Source organism: Thamnophis elegans, chromosome Z (genome assembly GCF_009769535.1).
Source record: "Thamnophis elegans isolate rThaEle1 chromosome Z, rThaEle1.pri, whole genome shotgun sequence".
Lineage (NCBI taxonomy): Eukaryota > Metazoa > Chordata > Lepidosauria > Squamata > Colubridae > Thamnophis > Thamnophis elegans.
In genome coordinates this window covers 67,342,151-67,363,545 of record NC_045558.1, presented here as the reverse complement: position 1 = coordinate 67,363,545, position 21,395 = coordinate 67,342,151, and the positions used below count along the sequence as shown (strand labels likewise).

Genomic DNA, 21,395 nt, shown 5'->3' with positions numbered 1-21,395 from the left:
GTTCTGAGCAGGAAGAAGGGGAAATTTTCGTATTTTCTGAAGACGAAAACCCTACCCCTGACAAACCAGCATTCACTGGCCTGTTTAAGCAGTCATTATTCAAATCAATCTTACACAAGGCCATGACGGCTACAGAGTTAGGCCCCACTTCCAGGCATGAGGCCACTCAGGCTTCCGCATCCAGGGATCACAAGCATGGCTTATTCAAAGAGACAATAGAAACTCCTGAGGTTATCCCTGTGCCTGACCTCTTTATGGACGCTGTGCAGCGCCAATGGCTACAGCTGGGCATGCTAACCAACCCCAGTGGGGGGGACAGAGCACTGTATGCCCTGGAGGGGAAAATGGAGGATATCCTGAAATTCCCTGAAGTAGATGCCCCAGTTGTGTCTCTAACTTCCAACTCAAACCTGCCAGATGAGCTCCTAGAGGGACTAAAGGCAGAAGATAAGAGGTCAGAAAAGGCATGTTAGAAGACACACATGGCGTCTGCCTGGGCCATTAAGGCATCCACTTCTGCCTCTTTTTTTATTAGGGCCACCTTATTTTGGCTACGCCAACTCAGGTCTAGGCCACCACCCAGGAAATCTAGATGGCGCCATGAGTTAACAAAAATTATTACCGCTGTCGAGTATTCGGCAGATGCCACCTTGACAGCAGCCAAATTCTCATCCAGAGCCCTCGCTTCCAACATCACTTCACGCTGCCTCCTATGGCTCAGACATTGGCAAGCTGAAATGAAAGCCAAATGGAAGCTGGCATCGGCCCCGTTTGAGGGAGGCCTTCTATTTGGAGAGGCCCTGGACAAGTTTGTCACCGAAACCAAAGACAAACGCAAATCCTTCCTGCAACCCTTAAAAGGGGTGACCGGAAAGAGGCGGGGTCCTTTCGCAAGAGACCTTACAGGAGTCAGGAAACAGGGCAATCATCTCACCCTTCCTCCTACCAGAGACCCTTTCAGGCAGGGGGGGATAGGCACCAAGACAGACCCTTCGGTGCTCGGGCCAACCAATCTCAGTCTTCCTTTCGGAGACCATTCCGAGGAGGCGGAAACAACAGTGGTAGCTCCCATCCCTTTTGTAAGGGAAAGTGACGGTCGCACGGATCCCCCCATCGGAGGTTGGCTACGGCTATACGCCGACAGGTGGGAGGAGATAACATCGGACAAGTGGGTCCTCAACACCATTTGGAGGGGCCTTGTCCTGGATTTTCTAACCTTTCCCCAGAGAAAGTTTATTCGCTGTCCTACCCCCAGGAACCCAGAGAAGAGGGAGCGCATGAGAGCAGAAATCCGCCATCTCCTAGAGATAGAGGCGATAGAGCCAGTCCCCAGGGATCAGCAGGGGAGGGGCTTCTATTCCATCCTCTTCCTGGTGCCCAAGAGTTCAGGGGGGTGGAGGGCCATCTTGGACCTCAAAAGTCTAAATCTGCATCTGGCTTACAAGAGGTTCAAGATGCAGTCACTCCACTCCATCCTGGACTGTGTGAGGGAGGGGGACCTATTGACATCAATAGATCTCAAAGAGGCCTACCTGCATGTCCCCATCCATGTGGCCCACAGGCGGTTCCTGAGGTTCTGTTCGGAAGGGAAGCATTTCCAATACAGGGCTCTTCCCTTTGGGCTATCATCTTTGCCCAGAACATTCACCAAAATTCTGGCAGTGCTAGCGGCTCATCTCCGCAGTCATCCGGTTCGTCTGGAATGTTATTTGGATGATATAATTATTCATTCTCTCACCACCAAGCAGGCACACCGCGATGTTTCTCTAACTGTGCAGACCCTGCAGCAGCATGGCTTCTCTGTCAACATGGAGAAGAGCCAGTTCCGGCCGTCCACCTGTATACAGCACCTGGGTTCAGTCATCAACTCCACCTCCTGCCAGGTATTTCTTTCTCCAGACCGGCTGTCCAACCTGAGACGCAGAGTGAAACACTGCAGCCTTACCAGGTCGGTACCAATCATCCAGCTGTCCCAGCTCCTGGGGATAACAATATCGTGTCTGAGGGTGGTTCCCTGGGCTCGTCTTCACGCCAGGGAGCTGCAGTGGTTCCTGTTACCCATGCAGAGGGCCAAGGCCAGCAACTCACACAGGCGGGTTTGGCTCCCATGAAGGATGATCTGATCTCTGGCATGGTGGAGTTCCAAAGCAGTCAAGAAGGACTGCTTGTTCAAGGAGCCGGAAAGACTAGTTGTCACCACGGACGCCAGTCTCCTGGGGTGGGGCGCCCACTGTCAGGGCCACCTAGCCCAAGGCCGATGGAATCAGAGGGAGGCCGCCCACAGCATCAATTGGCTGGAACTGAGGTCAGCTCGCCTCGCGCTGAGAAGGTTCGCTGCTCTAGTAAAAGGGGCTCATGTTCTGTTGATGACAGACAATGTGGCGACAAAAGCGCATATAAACTGGCAAGGGGGCACTCGATCAAAGGCCCTCATGCTCGAGGCGGAAGCTCTGGGCAGGTGGGCGGAACGTCATCTGGCTTCTCTCAGTGCAGATCACATCTCCGGCGTAAGCAACCGGGAAGCAGACTGGCTGAGTCGCCAACGCATCGACCACTCGGAGTGGCGCCTGCACCCGGACCTGTTCCAGCAGATCGTGAGGAGATTCGGCAAGCCACAGGTAGACCTGTTTGCCACACACAACAACACACATCTCCCACACTTCTTCAGTCGCTACCACTCGCCCCAGGCGGAGGGATCAAACGCACTGAGGTCTGTGTGGCCTCAGGGACTACTGTATGCCTTCCCTCCACTTCCGCTCATCCCTCAGGTGGTGAACAAGCTCCTGGCCGAAAAGGCAGACCTCATCCTGGTGGCTCCCTTCTGGCCCAGAAGGCCCTGGTACGCAGACCTGGTCAGTCTCTCAGTTCAGAGACCGTGGCGAATCCCTCAGGACCAAATCTCCCTCAGCCAGGGGGCCGTCACCCATCCGGAGCCCCAGTGGCTACAGCTAGCCGTTTGGCACTTGAGGGGGAGCTCCTGAGAAAACAGAAGTTCTCTGACCAGGTCATTCGAACAATCCAAGCGTCCAGGAGGCCTTCTACCACTAGAATCTACGATGCCACCTGGGCCACATTCTCTCAGTGGTGCAAGACTAGAGACATAGAGACCTCATCAGCCTCAATCCCTCAGACCCTAGACCTTTTGCAGGAGGGTCTGGACAAGGGTCTTGCGGTCAGCACCCTCAGACGTCAGGTTGCAGCACTGTCTACTATCCTGGCTAGGGGCTCCTCTCGCTCTCTGAGTCAACTTCCTCAGATCAAGAGCTTTCTCAAAGGAGCAGCGAACATCAGCCCCCCAGCTGTTCATCGGTATCCGTCTTGGGACCTTCCATTTGTGCTTAGGGCTCTGACAAAAGCCCCATTTGAGCCTTTGAGAAAGACCAGTGTGCGCCACCTTACCATCAAAACTGCCTTCCTGGTGGCTATTACATTCGCTCGCAGGGTATCTGAGCTGGCAGCTCTTTCTGTCAGGGAGGATTTGTGCGTAGTTCACCCGGACAGAGTAATTCTGAGGCTTGATCCGTTCTTTACTCCGAAAATTAACTCTCTGTTTCACAGGACTCAAGAGCTTATTTTGCCCAATTTCTGCCCCATCCTTCTCACCCTAAGGAGCATGAGTGGCACAAGTTGGACATGAGACGAGCCGTGCGCACGTATGTAAAGAGGACAAAAGACCTCCGCCGTTCAGAGGCGTTCTTTGTCTCCTTCCTCCCTGCGTCCCTTGGCCACAAGGTCTCCTCTCACACAGTGGGACGTTGGCTACGCGCTTGCATCAAGCTGGCATATGAACACCAGGGCAAAGCAGCTCCGAGACGGGTCACCGCACACTCCACTAGGAGCGCAGCAGCTTCTGCAGCCTGGGCAACCCAGGCTTCTATTCTAGACATTTGTAGAGCGGCCACATGGGCCTCCCCCACGGCCTTTATCAAAAACTATAAGATTGACACCTTTGCCTCAGCCGAAGCCTCTTTTGGCAGAAGAGTTTTGCAAGGAGTGGCTGAAATGCCAGAGGCTACGGCGCTTCCCCACCCTGGGACTCAATAGCTTGGGCATGTCCCAGCATTGGACTCTCCGAGCAGTGCACTGGAGAAAGACAGTTGGCTTACCTGAACGGTCGTTCTCGGGGCACTGCGAGGAGAGTCCAAACCCGCCCGGGGTGTTTATTCTATTAAACGATGTGACTGTATTGACTGTGACTGATTACAGGACGGTTTCCTTCGTTTTCGAACTGAGCATGCAGAGGCAAAGGGAGGCATGGTCAACTAAAAACATCACTCAGTCCAAGGGCAGATAGGCTGTGTTAACCCAGCATTGGACTCTCCTCGCAGTGCCCCGAGAACGACCGTTCAGGTAAGCCAACGGTCTTTCATCGTGCCATGGGCGCACCTCCACAGCAGTTGCCTGCAGTGGTACCTGTTACCATACCAGAAGAAGGACATCAGCTGTTCTCTGCAACAGGTTTGCGCCCCCGCACACATGAGGAAGTCCCTGGGGTGGTGGCTTTCCCCGGCATTGACTCAAGGGACTCTCTTTCGAGAGCCAGTTCATCTAACTATCATCACCGACGCCAGCCTGATGGGGTGGGAGGGCCACCTTCAGTAAGGGATGAGTCGGAGACTGTGGTCACAGGCCGATCTTGCCAATGCTATCAATTGGCTGGAACTGCGAGCCATTCATCTAGCCCTTTCTGAGGTTCTAAAAAACGGTGCGCAACACCCATGTCTTAATCCTCACGTACGACATCACCGCGAAGTCGCACTCAAGTCGACCAGGGCGAGTAGAGCATCTAACACAGCTCTTCCAGGAGATATCCCGCAGATACGGGAAACAGGTACTCGACCTCTTCGCCTCGAGGGAAAACGCCCTTGTCCCACGGTACTTCACCAGGTATGCGGAGCAGGAGTGGAGGAGGTGGACGCTTTGGGGTGCCCATGGCCCCCGGGCCTTCTGTATGCGTTCCCTCATCTGCCACTAATATAGAGGGTGGTACGGAAAATGCTAGACGAGAAGGCAGAAATTCTCCTTCTAACACCACATTGGGCCCGCCAGCCATTCTTCGGTGACTTAATGGTGTTATCTGTAACACCTCCATGGCGCATTCTGCTACATAGACTGTCCCTCTCACAAGGCTCGATCCAGCATCTAGACCCACATTGGTTACAACTAACCGTGTGGAGGTTGAGCAGCAGGCGGTGAGAGCGGATGGGCTGTCGGACAGTGTCATTCAAACCATTCAAGCCTCATGCCCTCCCTCCACAACTCAAATATATGATGCAACCTGGACAGCGTTTACCAAGTGGTGTTCTTCTTCTGACATTCTTCCCTTGTCTGCCTCTCTGGCTAATGTGTTAGACTTTCTCCAACAGGGCCTCACCAAAGGTCTTTCGCCAAACACGTTAAGGCGTCAGGTGGCAGTCCTCTCTATAGTCTTGACTCTACCGACAGGTGAGCCCAACTCTCATCTTCCACATATACGTCGGTTTCTCCGTGGAGCGATCAATATTCGTCCTCCGACTGTTCACAGATACCTAACCTGGGAGAACCAAAGTTTTAGACTTTCTGACCAGGGCTCCGTTCGAGCCATTGCGGACTGTATCTCTTCAATATCTCACGCTCAAGGTCTGCTTCCTGATCACAGTGACGTCGGCAAGATGAATCTCTGAAATCGCAGCTCTGTCGATTAGAAGCGACCTTTGTATATTTCATGCAGATAGGGTCGTTCTCCGTCTAGATCCAACATTTATGCCTTTCATAAGGTTCAGGAACTGATTCTCCCTAATTTTTGTCCCAATCCTTCTCATGGGTTAGAAAAAAAGTGGCATTTCCTAGACCTTCACAGGGATTTATGTATCTATATCAAAAGTTCAGGTATGTTCAGGCGTTCTGAAGCCTTGCTAGTTTCTTTTCAGCCAGCTTCCCTGGGTTCTAAAGTCTCCTCTTCCACCATAGGTTGCTGGTTTAGAGCCTGTATCTCTAAAGCTTACAGAGCCAATGATCTCGTTCCTCCACAGGGTATAACCACTCATTCCACTCGTAGTGCGGCCACGTCAGTTGCCTGGGCTACTCAGGCATCAGTGGAGGAAATTTGTAGTGCGGCCACATCAGCTGCCTGGGCTACTCAGGCGTCAGTGGAGGAAATTTGTAGGGCGGCCACTTGGACTTCTCCCATTTCCTTTATCTGTCATTACAAGATAGACCGGTTTGCTTCAGCTGAAGTGGCCTTTGGAAGGAGGGTTTTACAGCAAATCCATTCTCTGGACTCCTCCTCCACGGGGACCGGATTCCTCCCTTAATTGGGGACTAGCTTGGGTATGACCCTATGTGACTGCTGTCTCCACCAATCGTGGAGAATGGGCATTGGTACTTACCTGATTTACAACCATTCATTTAATGACTATTTGAAATAACAATGGTACTGAAAAACGTAACTTATGATCGTTTTTCACACTTAAGACCATTGTGGCATCCCCATGATCATGTGATCAAAATTTGGATGCTTGGCAACTGGCATGTATTTATGATAACTGCAGAGTCCAGAGGTCGTGTTGATCACCTTTTGGGACCCTCTCAAAAGCAAAGTCAATAGGAAGCCAGATTCAGCCAACAGCCATGTTCCTAACTTTCAAGTTTAGTACAGGGTTAAGACCAAAGCATCTCCTAGAAACTAATCTGAGACTTCTAACAAAAAAAGTGCATAACACTTCATAAAGGGCCAAAAACTCTTACATTTTTAAAATCTCTGAATTCCCTTTTCTTAAGAAAAAATCCTTTTCAATTTTTTTAAAAAAGTCTTTTTTCAATTTTTAAATTCCTTGTTTCAATTTTAATCTTTTTTCAACTCTTAAATATATTTTTAAATTACAATTCTTTTTTCAATGTTTAAATCTTTTTCAATTTTTCAATTCTTTTTTCAACATTTTAATAAAATTCTTTGTTTCATTTTTTAGATTCTTTTTCAATCTTTTTATAATTTTTTCCCCATTTTTCAGTCTCTTTTTTCAACTAAATATTTTTAAAAACAGTTTATTCATATTAATTCTTTAGAAATTTTAAAATTCTTAATGACCTAAGAGGAATTATCTTTTAAAAAACACAGAAAAAGAGACAGACATTTAGTGCATACTTGCAAAGTGTACCATATGTTTCAGCTTATGCCCACAAAAGACCCAAACTATATATGTATTAAATGTAAACTATTTGAATTACTAGAAGAAAAAGTAAAGTGTTTAGAGGCAACTCTAGCCACTCTGAAAATCAATGAGCAAAATAAGAAATCCCAACTTTATAAAGCCTTGGTTAGACCACATCTGGAATACTGCATCCAGTTTCGGTCACCAAATTACAAAAAAGATGTTCAGATTTTGGAGAAAGTGCAAAGAAGAGCAACTAGGATGATTAAAGGCCTGGAGGCTAAAACATATGAAGAATGGTTGGAGGATTTGGGTTTGACTAGCTAAAGAAAAGAAGGACTAGGGAGGAACATAGTAGTAGTATTCCAGTATTCAAGAACCTGCCAAAAGAAGAACATTTCCAAAGCATTGGAGGGCAGGACAAGAAACAATGGATGGAAACTAACCAAGGAGAGAAGCAACCTGGAATTCAGGAGAAACTTCTAACAATGAGGACAATTGACTAGTGGAACAGCTTGTATTTAGACATTATAGGTGCTTCGTGACTGAAAGTTTTTAAGAAGAGAAAGAATAGTCACTTGTCTAAAATGGTATTGGATCTCCTGCTTGAGCAGGGGGCTGGATTAGAAAACCTCCATGGTCCCTTCCAGCTCTATTCTTATTCTTTCCTCAAGATTCACTGTTAATATTTAAAAAAAACAATAGTCTGCCCCATATTCAGGACTCTTCATCCTTGAATCTCTTACAGATTTTCTTTTCTTTTTTTATTTTAAACAATCAAATTAATTATTGTTGTAAATTCACATGAATTCTTTTTTCAGAAGTATTCATGAGGACATTTGCATATATCAGTTATTTGAAACAAACAAGCTAAGGAAGTTGAGTCTCTGTTGGGCCTTCCTGGCCACCTGGATCATGTTGTTTTTCCAGGTGAGGTCTTTGCTGAGATATACTCCCAGGAATTTAAAGGAGGAGACTCTCTCTACACAGCCCCCCTTAATGTAAAGTGGGGCAGGTTCCTCTCTCTTCCTCTAAGTCCAACATCATCTCCTTGGTCTTGCTGATGTTCAAGTGCAGGTTGTTTTTTAAGCACCATGTGGATAGTTTTTTAATCTCCTCCCTGTACACTGTTTCGTCTCCACCTACTTATAATGTAAGTATGAATATGTATGTATACGTATATGTATTCATATATGTATAATTTTAATTGCCATGGCCCTTATTAGCTATAATTAATCTTAGTTTTCTTTTGAAGTTATGTTCCCAATTTAGACTAGAAGGACTAGTTCGGGAAAATAGAAGAAAAATAGCTGCAATATTCACCTGTAAAATAAAATTACAATATATTTTTCTTATAATATGGACAATTTTTCTTACATTATGGACAAATTTTCTTACATTATGGACTATTTTTGAATCTTTTTTTTAAACAAAATCCATAACTGCAATTCAGAACCCCGATAAATATATTTTCCAAAGATTGATGAAGAAAAAAAGAGCATTAGAATATGAAACAAATTACCTGAATTTTTATTTTCAGAGTACTCGTGTGATGTGGACTCCTCCTCTCCGTGAAAGCTTTTCTTATCCCTTCCTTGTGGTTCAGATGTTACTATTAACATACATTCTCAGGTAATTTCCATTCTTTTCCATTCTTAAATATGGAAACAAAATCTTCAGATATGATACTGATTTATACAGTCTAAGTTATAAGATGTATTACTGCTATGTAAATAATTTGCTTTAATTTATGGTACATACATGTAATGGTATACAAAAGCAGGAAGGTGCTCTGAATTCATATTTAGCTGCACCTTCCTATTACAGCCAGTATTGTCTTTTCTAGTCTCTTCAATGTAGTGTCCTTCCTTCATCCTCAAACAAAGATGATAGGACAAGAGAGATAATTCAAAATGTTGGGGCACCACCAGATTGGGAAAGACTAGAAACCTAATTTGTAATTTGTCCATAGAGAACCTATTCCTTCTACTGGAAAAAAGAAAGAAAGTTTACATGTGACTAAATACCAACTTTTCTGTCTGTTTTTGAGGAATGATTAGGATGATCCTGTGTACATCTAAATGTAGTAAGAATTTGTGTCAAATTTACTTTTACTTCGGATAAAAAGGAAAAATAATAAAAGATTTCCTATCAGAGAAAGTGGGGAAATGAAGATCAGACTAACATTAAAAGAAAGTTATGGGATTTTAAAACAAATCTGTGTTGACCCAAAGTTTTTATAATGATTATGTTTTTTGCAAAGTCAGCCAGTTGCTTAGACTGGATTTGGGATTTTTATCCAATTATTATTATGTAATTATTAATTATATTACACATAAATAAAAGGTGTGAGTGAAAGGTCCTTTTTTGTTTAATTTTATGGTATTAGATATCTATTTTAAGAATTTTTCTATACAATGTTTTGAAGCTTAACCAGAGTTCAAGTCTGTTGGGGAAAAAAAACTATTGTTATTTGGGTACATTAATAGAGCCATTATTGTTAATGAATCTCTTATTCTTTTCCCCAAGGACGCAGAATGTTAATAGAAGAAGCTTGATTGCACTATCTGTTTCTAATGTTCTATTCATGCTTCCATGGCAGTTTGCTCAGTTTGTTCTTTTAACACAGGTAACATAATATCAATAAATATTATTAGAATTTTGCATACCCCTTTATCAGCAGTACAATGGTTCAACAGTTAAAGCCACTGAGCTTTCAGTTGGAAAATTTACAGCACAGGTTCAAGACCTGGTGCCATGACAAGGTGAGCTTCTGCTATTTACCCCAGCTCTTGCCCATCTAGCAGATCAAAAGCATGCAAATGTGAGTAGATAAATAGATATGACTTTGATGATAAGGTAACAGCATTCCATGTACCTTGGCATATAGTCATGTTGGCCACATGGCCATGGAAATGTTTTTGGAAATGCTGGTTCCCTCGACTAAGAAACAGAGATTAGAACTGCCTTTACCTTTATTTTATCATTATGTATATTTGTTGTCTCAAATAACTGTTGAAAGAAGAATAGAATACACATTATACATTTAACGCCTAAGAACAATAATAGTTTTTGATTTGACCATGAAAAAGTTACATAGGCTCCTTCTGAAAAGAAAAAAGTCTAAATGACAAATTGGGAAATTCTCCTGTGCGCTGCTTGGAGAGTCAAGCATGGGTTAAATACAGTCTATCTGCCCAAGGACTGAGTAGATTTTTTTTCAGCCACGCCTCCTTTGCCTCATTAAGGACAGTTTAAAAACTCAGTCCACCCATTAGGACTAATTTTGGGGAGCTCTTCAGTCCTTGACAGATAGACTGGAATTCTCCAAGCAATTCACAGTAGATTTAGGATTTTTAATTTTTCTTAGTGTAGTTATTCAGTTAGAGTAGGGTTAGAACCTTACTTGAAGTTTGATTTCCTTTAAGAGGTTGCTGAGGTGACTGTCAGCAACTCGACCTGCTGCTGGTTGCACGCAGCAGTCGGGCTATCAGAGACCACTTGTCCGGCGGCTGCTGGCGGGTGCGGAAACGACAGTAAGGTTCTGTGCGTTTCTGACCATGTGACAGCATCATGAGCCTCCAGAGAGCCCTGCGAGGCCAAATCGCCCTTCCTTTCGATTCTGGCAGAAGCAGACTCCTGGAAATCACGCTTTACAACCTTAACGCAGATTGCCACAGGGGAGTGCTTGGTTTTGCTCGGAGCTCCGGCAGGGCCTCCCTCCCCCTCCAGAGGACTCTTCCTGTAGCAGGAAGGCGGCATTGGAGTGTCCTGGCCGACTAGCCAGCCTCCAGCTATCAAGCAGATCTGCAGATGCTACAAAGCCAGCCGGCCAGCGTCAGTTGTCCTTCACTACTGCAGCTTTGCCTCACAAGCCAACAATTCAACCACTTACATTGACTATGGCAGATGAAGGTTTGTGGACACGGGAGAAGCTGCAGGGCCCTCTTCAAAGCACAGTAGGCCAGATCCCCCAAACCAAGGGGGGAAAGGGCAGAAGGGCACTGGGGGGAAATCCATCCATTGTTCATCAGGGAGTAAGGGCCCCAGAAAACAGGATTCTGACAGGCCCAAGGGCGAGCCTTGCCTCATGAGAGTGACAATGCTCCAGACTCACCTCCATCCAGATCTGAGGAGGGGGAAGTCTCCTCATACCAGGAGGATCAATTTCCATTCCTGTATGATAGTAACCCCAAATTGGATCTCCTGCTGCCTCCTTGGGATACCCGGATTCCCCCAGTTCTTCTATGAGTGAGATATTGGAGCCTTTTCAGTGCATTTTACCTGAGGAGGACTCCTCAGCCCCTGTTAGGCGTAAGCGTCTCCTGCCTTCTTCCAGGTCCAGGCCTGCAGAAGACAAAGGCCCGGCTCTATCAGCTGAGATGAGGGAGGTTATCTCCCAGGCCATCTCCCCGGGCGTTGTCTCCAGTGCCTGTAGGCCACGAGACGGGCTTGCCCACCTGGCATGGGGAAATGCAAGACTCCCATCCCTTCCAGGGCAGCAGGTGCCCTTCTTTGCTAGATGAAAGATCTGGGGGTGATTCCCCAGAGGCATCCTGGGGTGCCCCAATTCCCCTAGCTTCTCTATCAGAGAGGAGCTAGAGTCCTTCCAGGGTCTCTTCCCTGCTGAGGAGAGACCCAGCTCAGAGAGGCACAGGGGTGGTCCTGGTCCAGCTAGGCCTCGGCCTAGGGAGGAGAAAGGTTCGGCCTTGTCTGCGGAGATGAGGGAGATCACCTCCATTGCCATATCCCAAGGGATCGCTGAAGGCATTAAGTACAGGGAGGCGGGGACATTTGCGGCCCCCTGGTCTATATGGGCCTCGAATTCCGCTCAGGCTCTGGCCTCTCCGGGCACTTTGGTCGCCACGGAGGAGTCAGTCTGGGAAGATGAGGAGGTGGCTGGAAGTTGAATTGTTGGAAGATGAGGATTTGCCTCCCGACAAGCCAGCCTTTACAGGATTGTTCAAACCAACATTGTTTAAGTCCATTTTGCATAAGGTCAAGGCGGCTACCGACTTAGGTTCTACCCCGAAGGCTACAGCTGCTGCATCCTCCTCTACCAAGGATCCCAAGGAAGATCTGTTCAAGGAGACCGCTCTCACTCAGGAGCTAATTCCAGTTCCAGATCTGTTTTTGGACGTGGTCCAGAGACAGTGGCTTCAGCCTGGTACCTTGACCAATTCTAGCGGAGGGGGTCAATCCCTTTATTCCGTGGAGGGTAAAATGGAGGATGTGCTGAAACTGCCCAAGGTGGATGCACCGGTGGTTTCCTTAACATCAACCTCGAACCTGCCAGCAGACCTCCTGGAAGGTCTCAAGGTGGAGGATAAACGACCTGAGAAGGCCTGCCATAAGACGCACCAGGTGGCTGCCTGGGCTATCAGGGCATCCACCTCGGCCTCTTTCTTGATCAGGGCATCCCTTCTTTGGCTCAGACAGCTGAGGGCTAGGCCTCCAGAAGGGGGATCCCAGTGGGAGCATGACCTCAGCAAGATCATTACGGCTGTGGAATACTCAGTAGATGCCTCATTGAATTCTGCCAAATTTGCTTCTGAGGCATTGGCATCCAATGTTACTTCACGTCGGCTGCTGTGGCTTCAACACTAGCAAGCCGACATGAAGGCCAAGTGGAAGCTGGCTTCCACCCCTTTTAAAGGGGGGCAGCTTTTGGGGGATGCCCTGGACAGGTTTGTCATCGAAACAAAGGACAAATGTAAGATTCTCCCAGCCACCTTGAAGAAGGGCGAGCGCAAAGGCTCTGGTTCCTTTCGGAAGCAATCCTTTTGGGCTCAGGACGCCCACCATCTGTCCACTTCTTCCGCCTATCAGACACCCTATTCCCAGGGTGGGGATAGGAATCAGGACAGGGTTCCTTTGGGTCATGCGGCAGGCAACAGCAGCAGCATTCCTTTCAGAAGCTGTACCATGGTGGGAACAATTCCCGCCAGTTCTGTAAGGGCAAGTGACCATCACAGGGGTCCTCCCATAGGGGGTTGGCTACAGTTATATACTGACATGTGGGAGGAGATCATCACGAACTCTTGGGTCCTCAACACGATCAGAAGGGGCCTGGTGTTAGAATTCCTGTCCTTTCTGTAAAGGATGTTCATCCAGTGCCCAACCCCGAAGAGTCCCCTGAAGAGGTCCCTTATGCAGGTGGAAATTGCTCATCTTCTCCAGATCAGGGCCATAGAACCCGTCCCCCAGGAACAGGAGAGGCAGGAGTTCTATTCCATACTGTTTTTAGTTCCCAAGAGCTCAGGGGGGTGGAGAGCCATCTTAGATCTGAAATGCCTAAATCAGCATCTGGCGTACAAAAGGTTTAAGATGCAGTCGCTCCACTCCATTCTGGACTGCGTCAGGCGGGAAAATCTTCTCACGTCAATAGATCTAAAGGAGGCCTACCTGCACATTCCAATACACGCGGCTCACAGATGATTCCTGAGGTTCTTCTACGACAGGAGGCACTATCAGTACCGGGCTCTGCCGTTCGGCCTCTCGTCTACGCCCAGGACCTTCACGAAGATTCTAGCGGTGGTAGCGGCACATCTCAGGAACCACCTGATTCGTCTGGAATGCTACCTGGACATCATCATTCACTCTGCAAGCCGAGATCAGGCCAAAAGAGATGTCCAGCTGACCATCCATACCTTGCGTCTACACAGGTTCTCGGTGAATCTGGCCAAGAGCCAGATGGAGCCGACCATGCGCATCCAACATCTAGGCGCAATACCTGACAGGCGCTCTCTCGACTGTCAGGTATTTTTCACTCCAGACCGCCTGCAGAACATCAGACGCAGAGTACAGCAGTGTCGGAGATCCAGGTCAGTGCCGATTGTCACGCTGTTGCAGCTCCTCGGGATCATGATCTCCTGTTTGAAGGTGGTTCCCTGAGCGCGTCTCCATGCCAGGGAATTACAATGGTTTCTCCTGCCGATGCAGAGGGCCAAGACCAGCAACTCTTCAAGATGGGTGAGGACTCCCCCCAAGGTGATCCGGTCCCTTGTTTGGTGGAGGACGGCAGTGGTCGAGAGGTGGTGCCTCTTCAAGGAACCCGAGCAGATTGTGGTGACTTCCGATGCCAGCCTTCTCAGGTGGGGGCTCACTGTCAGGACCAACTCACTCAAGGACTGTGGACCCAGAGGGAAGCCTCCCAAAGCATGAACTGGTTGGAGCTGAGGGCCGCCTGCCTCGCCCTAAGGCGATTCTTGAGCCTGGTTGCGGGGCACCATGTACTCTTGCTGACGGACAATGTGGCCACAAAGGCACACATAAACAGGCAGGGCGGCACCCACTCCAGAAAGATCATGGCGGAGGTGGAATCTCTGGGCAGGTGGGCAGAGTGCCACCTGGCGTCCATCAGAGCGGACCACTTCTCGGGGTCCAGCAATCAGGAGGCAGATTAGTTGAGCAGGCAGCAGATCGACCATTCCGAATGGCAGCTGCATCCGGACCTGTTCCAACAGATTGTGAGGAGATTCGGCAAACCGCAAGTAGACCTTTTTGCCACACATGCCAACACACATCTGCCATGGTTCTTCTCCCAATACCGTTCTCAGTGGGCGGAGGGGACAGATGCACTGAGGTTCAAGTGGCCCCCAGGACTATTGTACGCATTCCCTCCTCTACCTCTCGTTCCGCACATGGTATCCCAGCTCATTGCAGAAGGTGCGGAGATCCTTCTGGTCGCCCCCCATTGGCCCAGGAGGTCCTGGTATGCGAATCTAGTGGGTCTCTCACTGCAGAGACCGTGGAGGATTCCTCAAGAGCAGGTCTCTCTCTGCCAGGGGGCAGTTTGCCACCCGGATCCCCAGTGGCTGCAACTAGCCGTCTGGCATTTGAGGGGCAGCTCCTGAGGAGGCAGAAGATCTCGGACAAGGTCATTCAGACTATCCAGGCTTCCAGGAGGCCTTCGACCACCAGGATATATGAGGCGACCTGGGTTGTGTTTTCTTCCTGGTGCCAGAAGCAGAACATAAGGGATGTGTCTGCATCTGTTCCCCAGCTGCTGGACTTTCTGCAGGAGGGTTTGAACAGGGGTCTGGCCCCCAGCACTCTCCGGCGTCAGGTCATGGCTCTTTCTACCATCCTGATCAAGGGGTCCTCCTGGCCCTTGAGCCAACACCCGCAGGTCAAGAGTTTCCGAAGGGAGCGATGAACATCATCCCCCGAGCAGTTCATTAATATCCATCCTGGGACCTGCCATTGGTTCTTCGAGCCTTGACGGGGGCGCCGTTTGAGCTGCTTCGACAGGTGAGTCTTCACCATCTGACTTTCAAGACGGCGTTACTGGTGGCCATCACATCCGCTCGGTGGGCGTCTGAGTTGGCGGCTCTCTCAGTCAGGTCAGATTTCTGCATCATTCACGCTGACAAGTTGTCCTGCGACTTGACCCCACATTTGTTCCAAAGGTCAACACCATGTTTCAACAGGCTCAGGAGATAACCCTCCCTGATTTCTGTCCCAAGCCGTTGCATCCTAAAGAACGTGACTGGCACAAATTGGACGTGAGACACGCTGTCAGGATTTACGTTAAAAGGACCAAAGAATTTCGGCAGTCCAAGTCCTTTTTCGTATCTTTTCATCCGGGGTCCCTTGATCGTAAAGCATCTTCCCACACCATTGGGCGTTGGTTGCGGGCCTGCATCAAGCTTGCCTACGAACATCAGGGCAGGTCTGCGCCTAGCTGGGTGACTACGCATTCGACGAGGAGCGCTTCCACTTCTGCGGCTTGGGCAACCCAGGCATCTATTCTCGACCTATGCAGAGCGGCCATGTGGGCTTCTCCCACTGCATTTATCAGGAACTATAAGATTGACACCTTTGCATCAGCCGAAGCCTCCTTTGGGCGAAAAGTTCTACAGAAGGTTGCGGAGGTTCCGGAGACTCAAGTTTCTTCCCACCCGGGGATATTATAGCTTGGGCATGTCCCACACTTGGATTCTCCAAGTAGTGCACTGGAGAAAGACTGTTGGCTTACCTGAACGGTCGTTCTCAGGTTGCTGCGAGGAGAGTCCACTCCTGCCCCCGGGTCCTCGCGGATGCGAGGGTGAGGACTGGACGTGACTGTGTACGGGCTTCCTGCTCGGTGGTTCCTCGTTTTTTAAACTGAATAATGGAGGCAAAGGGAGGTGTGGCCAAGAGAAAAAACTCACCCAGTCCTAGGGCAGATAGACTGTGTTAACCCACGCTTGGACTCTCCTCATAGCGCCCTGAGAACGACCATTCAGGTAAGCCAACGGTCTCTTTCGGTGAATTGGAAGAAAAGTCATCTAGAACCAGCAACTCGCATTCAGCACTTGGGCACCATAATAGACTATGTCTCCTGCAAGGTGTTTCTGTTCCCGGATCGCCTATGCAATCTCTGGAACATGATCTGCCAATGCCACTGGCTCCGGTTCATTCCGATTGTTCAACTAACCCAGCTTCTTGGGATCATGATAGCTTGCCTAAAGATAGTTCCCTGGGCGAGACCGCATGCCCGGGAGCTACAATGGTTCTTATTTCCAATGCAACGGTCAAAGAACAGCAATTCACCCAGATGGGTTTGGCGTCCGCTGAAGGTGCTCCGCTCCCTCAGGTCGTGGCAATCGTCTTTGATCGAGAAAGGATGCCAGTTCAAGGAACCCTAAAGAGTTGTGGTCACCTCGGATGCCAGACTCTACGGCTGGGGGGCACATTGCCAAGGTCAACTGACACAAGACAAGTGGTCACAGACAGAGTCCCATTGAAGTATAAATTGGCTGGAGCTGAGAGCAGCCAGACTTGCACTACGTTGCTTTTCAACGCAAATGGTGGGCTACCATGTACTGTTACTCACAGACAACATTGCAACAAAGGCCCACATAAACCGGCAGAGCGGCACCCACTCCAAGAGGCTCATGGCAGAGGTGGAGACCCTGAGTCGCTGAGTGGAAGGACACTTAGCATCAATCAGAGCGGATCATATATCTGGCTCAAGCAACATAAGAGCAGACTGGCTGAGTTGACAGATGATCGACAACTCCAAGTGGCATCTACACCCAGACAGACAGATAGTGCAGAGGTTTGGTCAACCACAAGTCGACCTGTTTGCCACTCAAGTCAACATGCAACTGCCGAGATTTTTTGTCATGTTACCACTCGCCAAGTGGCTCCCAGGCCTTCTATATGCATTCCCGTTCCTGCCGCTTATTCCGCAAGTAATCGCCAAGATCCTGATGGAGGAGGCGGAAGTTATACTAGTGGCTCCACACTGGCCCAGGAGGTCCTGGTGCGCGGATCTGGTCAATCTCTCCCTCCAGAGGCCATGAAGGATTCCTCAGGAGCAGATCTCCCTCAGCCAGGGGACCATCAGTCACCTGGACCCTCAGTAGCTCCAGTTGGCCATCTGGCACTTGAGGGGGAGCTCCTGAGGAAACAACATCTTTCCGATAGGGTCATCCAGACCATTCAAGCGTCCAGAAGGCTATCCATGACATGTATATACAACACGACCTGGGCCACATTCTCCACCTGGTACAAGGGCCATGGTGTTGTGGATGTATCTTCATCCATACCCAATATTTTGGACTTCCTTCAAGAGGGGTTGGACAAGGGACTGGCGCCCAACACTCTTCGTTGCCAGGTTGCGGTCTTGTCCACTATTCTGGCAAGAGATTCTCATCAGTCACTGGGGCAACATCCCCAGGTCAAAAGTTTTCTGAAGGGTGCATCTAACATCCGCCCTCAGGCCATACATAGATACTCTTCCTGGAACTTACCTTACGTTCTGCGAGCCCTGACCAAAACGCCCTTCGAACCTATTCAAATGGCCAGCATTTGCCACTTAACTCTTAAAACTGCCTTCTTAATAGCAATTACATCTGCTAGGAGGGTGTCAGAGATTGCGGCTCTCTCGGTCAGGGAGGAACTGTGTATAATGCATGATGACCGAGTCATTCTCTGACTCGACCCTTCTTTTCTACCAAAAGTGCACACTCTTTCACAGGGTACAGGTGGTGATCCTCCCGAGTTTTTGCCCTAGACCTAAACACCCTAAAGAACTTTCTTGGCACAAGCTGAAGAGAGGTTCACATATAGGTCAAAAGGACCAAGGAATTCAGACGCTCTGAGTCCTTTTTTGTGTTATTTCAGCCTGGGTCACTAGGCCGCAGGACCTCTTCCTCCACCATCAAATGTTGGCTACAGGCCTGTATAAAAATGACTTATGAACACCACGGCAGGGCTGTACTGGGTTGAGTGTCAGCACACTCTACAAGGAGCGTGGCCCCTACAGCGACCTGGGTGACCCAAGCTTCCATCATTGACATTTGCAGAGCGGCTACGTGGGCGTCTCCCACAGCCTTCATCAGAAACTATAAAATCAATACCTTTGCCTCAGCCAAAGCCTCCTTTGGAAGACTTATTTTGTAACAGGTTGCCTTGGCTCCAGACAATCAGGACATGAACTCTTCCCTCCCTGGGACACAATAGCTTGGGTATGTCCCATGCTTGAACTCTCCAAGCAGCGCACAGGAGAATGACCGTTGGCTTACCTGAACGGTGGTTCTCGGCACTGCGGGAAAGTCCAGGGTTTCTGACAGTGTCCAAAATTATGCATCCACTTTGGGGACACACCGGGAGGAGCGTCCTGCAGAAGCTTAATCTTCGTTTTTAAACTGCCCTCAATGAGGCAAAGGAGGTGTGGCTAAAGAAAAATCTACTCAGTCTTTGGGCAGATAGACTGTATTTAACCCATGCTTGAACTCTCCCGCAGCACCCAGAGAACGACTGTTCAGGAAAACCAACAGTCAATTTGTCCAGATTACCACCGATAAACATACCGCAGTAATATTTGTCTCATCTGCCTTTCCTAGGAATTTCCTCTGGACCAACAGGTTTTTCAGGATACATCTCCCTCAAAGCATGTCTTGAGCATTTTCAAGCCCATTTTGGTAGTATCAATTGCGTTCCCACCTCCCCAAAATATACAAAAGTGGAATTTTGTGACTTTATCCGATAATACTAAACTTACATTTCTACTAAAAATAGGGAAGGCTGCTGTGAAAGATCGAACTTTTGCAGACCAATGCAGACATATCAATTGCATAATTCAAATACTACCTGTTTGGTTTAAAACCATTGGCATCCTCAGTTTTTAAAAAAAGATGACTCCCCCCTCCCCCCAAATATTAACTTTTGCTCACTTATTATGGTGAGCATTGTAAACAAAATCTCTGTAAAACTAAGTCTAAAAGTGACTGGCTGCTTGATGCAATACAGTAAGTATCTTAATAGTGGAGCAAGCTGGAATCCAGCTTTATTAAAATTATTAAATTATTAAAAATGTCTACTATTTCTAATCATGAAGTATAAGAACAACTTTGCATAAATTTAATATAGTTTCTAGAATCTGTTGTTCTCAATGATCCAATATTATAGTTATAAACGCATAGAGTGAATCTATGCGTTTATAGAGCTTGTATGTTGGCCCTATCTTTTTCAATTTCTTTTCAAATGCATGTGTGTAAATCCTATCGGGGCTGAAAGTCCACCCATTCTAATACAACCATTGTCATCCTATTGGATGCAGTTGATATATCTCTTCTTTAAATATCTTTAGTAGTTAGGGCTTGCTCCGATAATATAGATAAAATGACCTTGACATCAGATATGAAAAGAATACATTCGTCGTTCTGTAGAAATGGTCTTCCATTTCACTACTTTTGGAAAAATTATAGAGCGTATGGAGCAGAAAGCCAAACATCTTAGATTTTTTTGTTTTGCATGATGAAATGTCAATAATCATGTCCTGGTGACAGTTAAGATATATACAATGGAACTATTAGTTGTTTAAGTCTGTATAGGTCTGTAAATATTGCTCTGAAGCAACCCTTTCAGATCCTGAAAATTCCCTACCTATGACCATTGTTAGGAATTCTGGGAATAAGAGTTCACTTGTTGGAAAACAGATGGAAATTTGGGGAAACAGATGGAAATTCACACTATATCAAAAATTAGATATTGTACTGTAAATTATGAAATTAGTCAATTAAATTGTAGTACTTGTACTCCAGTTATAAATTTAAACTGTTATCTGTAGTTTATATGATAAAACTGTTTAAAATTCATTTTCTCTTTCCATTTTTTCAGTTCATTTTCACAAGATGAATAATTTGGATCTTTGATACCTTTCTTTAAAATATTTTAGGTAAAATGCACTATATTTTTTCAATTGCAGGTAGCATCTGTTTTTGGTATATACATTTTGGGATTTATTGATTCAGCCAAACTACAGAAGATAATCTATGCACATATGGTAATATTTCCTTTATATTTTTAACAATATTCTTTGGTAAAACCAGTTTCTCCTATGATCGTGGAGAAAAGCAGCCAGACTGGGTTGCTCTGTCCAGTAACCAATTGGACTGAGTCTACACTTGTGATGTCATCTAGCCCTGGTGACTCCTCCCAGTTTAGACTCAGTCCAACCTGGACTAGCTGTGAGAATTTCTCTCTCCTCTTGAAATTGATCTAAATTGTACTTTTTTCTCATTGGCATTTTTCTAAATTTAAAATTTTTTGATTGGGATTTTTTTTCCATTTTTTTTCTCCTACTCAAATTGAAGGGGAGATTCAAAATTGCCTTTGGGCTTCAACTTGCTTGCCTGCCTGCCTCGCGACCACGAGTTCGCTCCAACCTTAGCCAGCACGGTGCTGGCTCAATATTGAGCTCATGAGCTACAGCTCTCCAATCGGTGTGCTCTGCTTCTCCTGGCCGTTTAGAGGGACTGCTGCCTCATGAGCCTCGTGGATTGCCATCTTAGCGCTCCGGACGGTGTCGGAAAAGACAGCCGCCATTTTGGAGCCCTGTAGGAGGAGGAAAAGTGCGTGAAATCAACGACTGCCATCTTGCGGCCCACAAAAAGCGTGCGAAAAAGCAGCAGCAGATTTCTTCACCACTCGCCATTGTGAAGTCGTTGGGGGAGCACACAAACTGTTCCGGGATGCAGCACCTGCATTTGTGGACTTACTGGGGTGAGATCGCTCCTTTTCCTAACCGGGAGATAGTTTAACCAGGCTGACCTTCCAGTAGCGGGAGCTATTCCCGACAAAGATCTGTAGGGGGCAGGACCATCGGGGGTGAGGAGCAGCCACAAGAGAGCGGCTAAGGAGACCCCTGTTCCTGAGAAGGCCTCCAAATATTCCAAGTCCTCTGCTAAGGGGGAGGAACGAAGACAACCTGCCCCAGAGAAAGAGTGCCAGCGGGCCCAGAAACAGATGAGCCAAACCATCTAGGCCTCT

At 47.7% G+C, this 21,395-nt stretch overlaps 1 protein-coding gene across 4 annotated transcripts in view; it reads left to right on the top strand.

Moving 5' to 3' along the window:
* The window catches only part of DPY19L1 (dpy-19 like C-mannosyltransferase 1), a 145,287-nt gene that overhangs the window by 41,391 nt on the left and 82,501 nt on the right, over positions 1-21,395 (top strand). For all 4 annotated transcript variants that reach the window (XM_032234962.1, XM_032234963.1, XM_032234961.1 and 1 more), the window contains 3 exons: positions 8,671-8,762; positions 9,660-9,759; positions 20,332-20,409. In XM_032234962.1, coding sequence (XP_032090853.1) covers positions 8,671-8,762; positions 9,660-9,759; positions 20,332-20,409 — 270 coding nt within the window. The remainder of the gene's footprint in view (positions 1-8,670; positions 8,763-9,659; positions 9,760-20,331; positions 20,410-21,395) is intronic.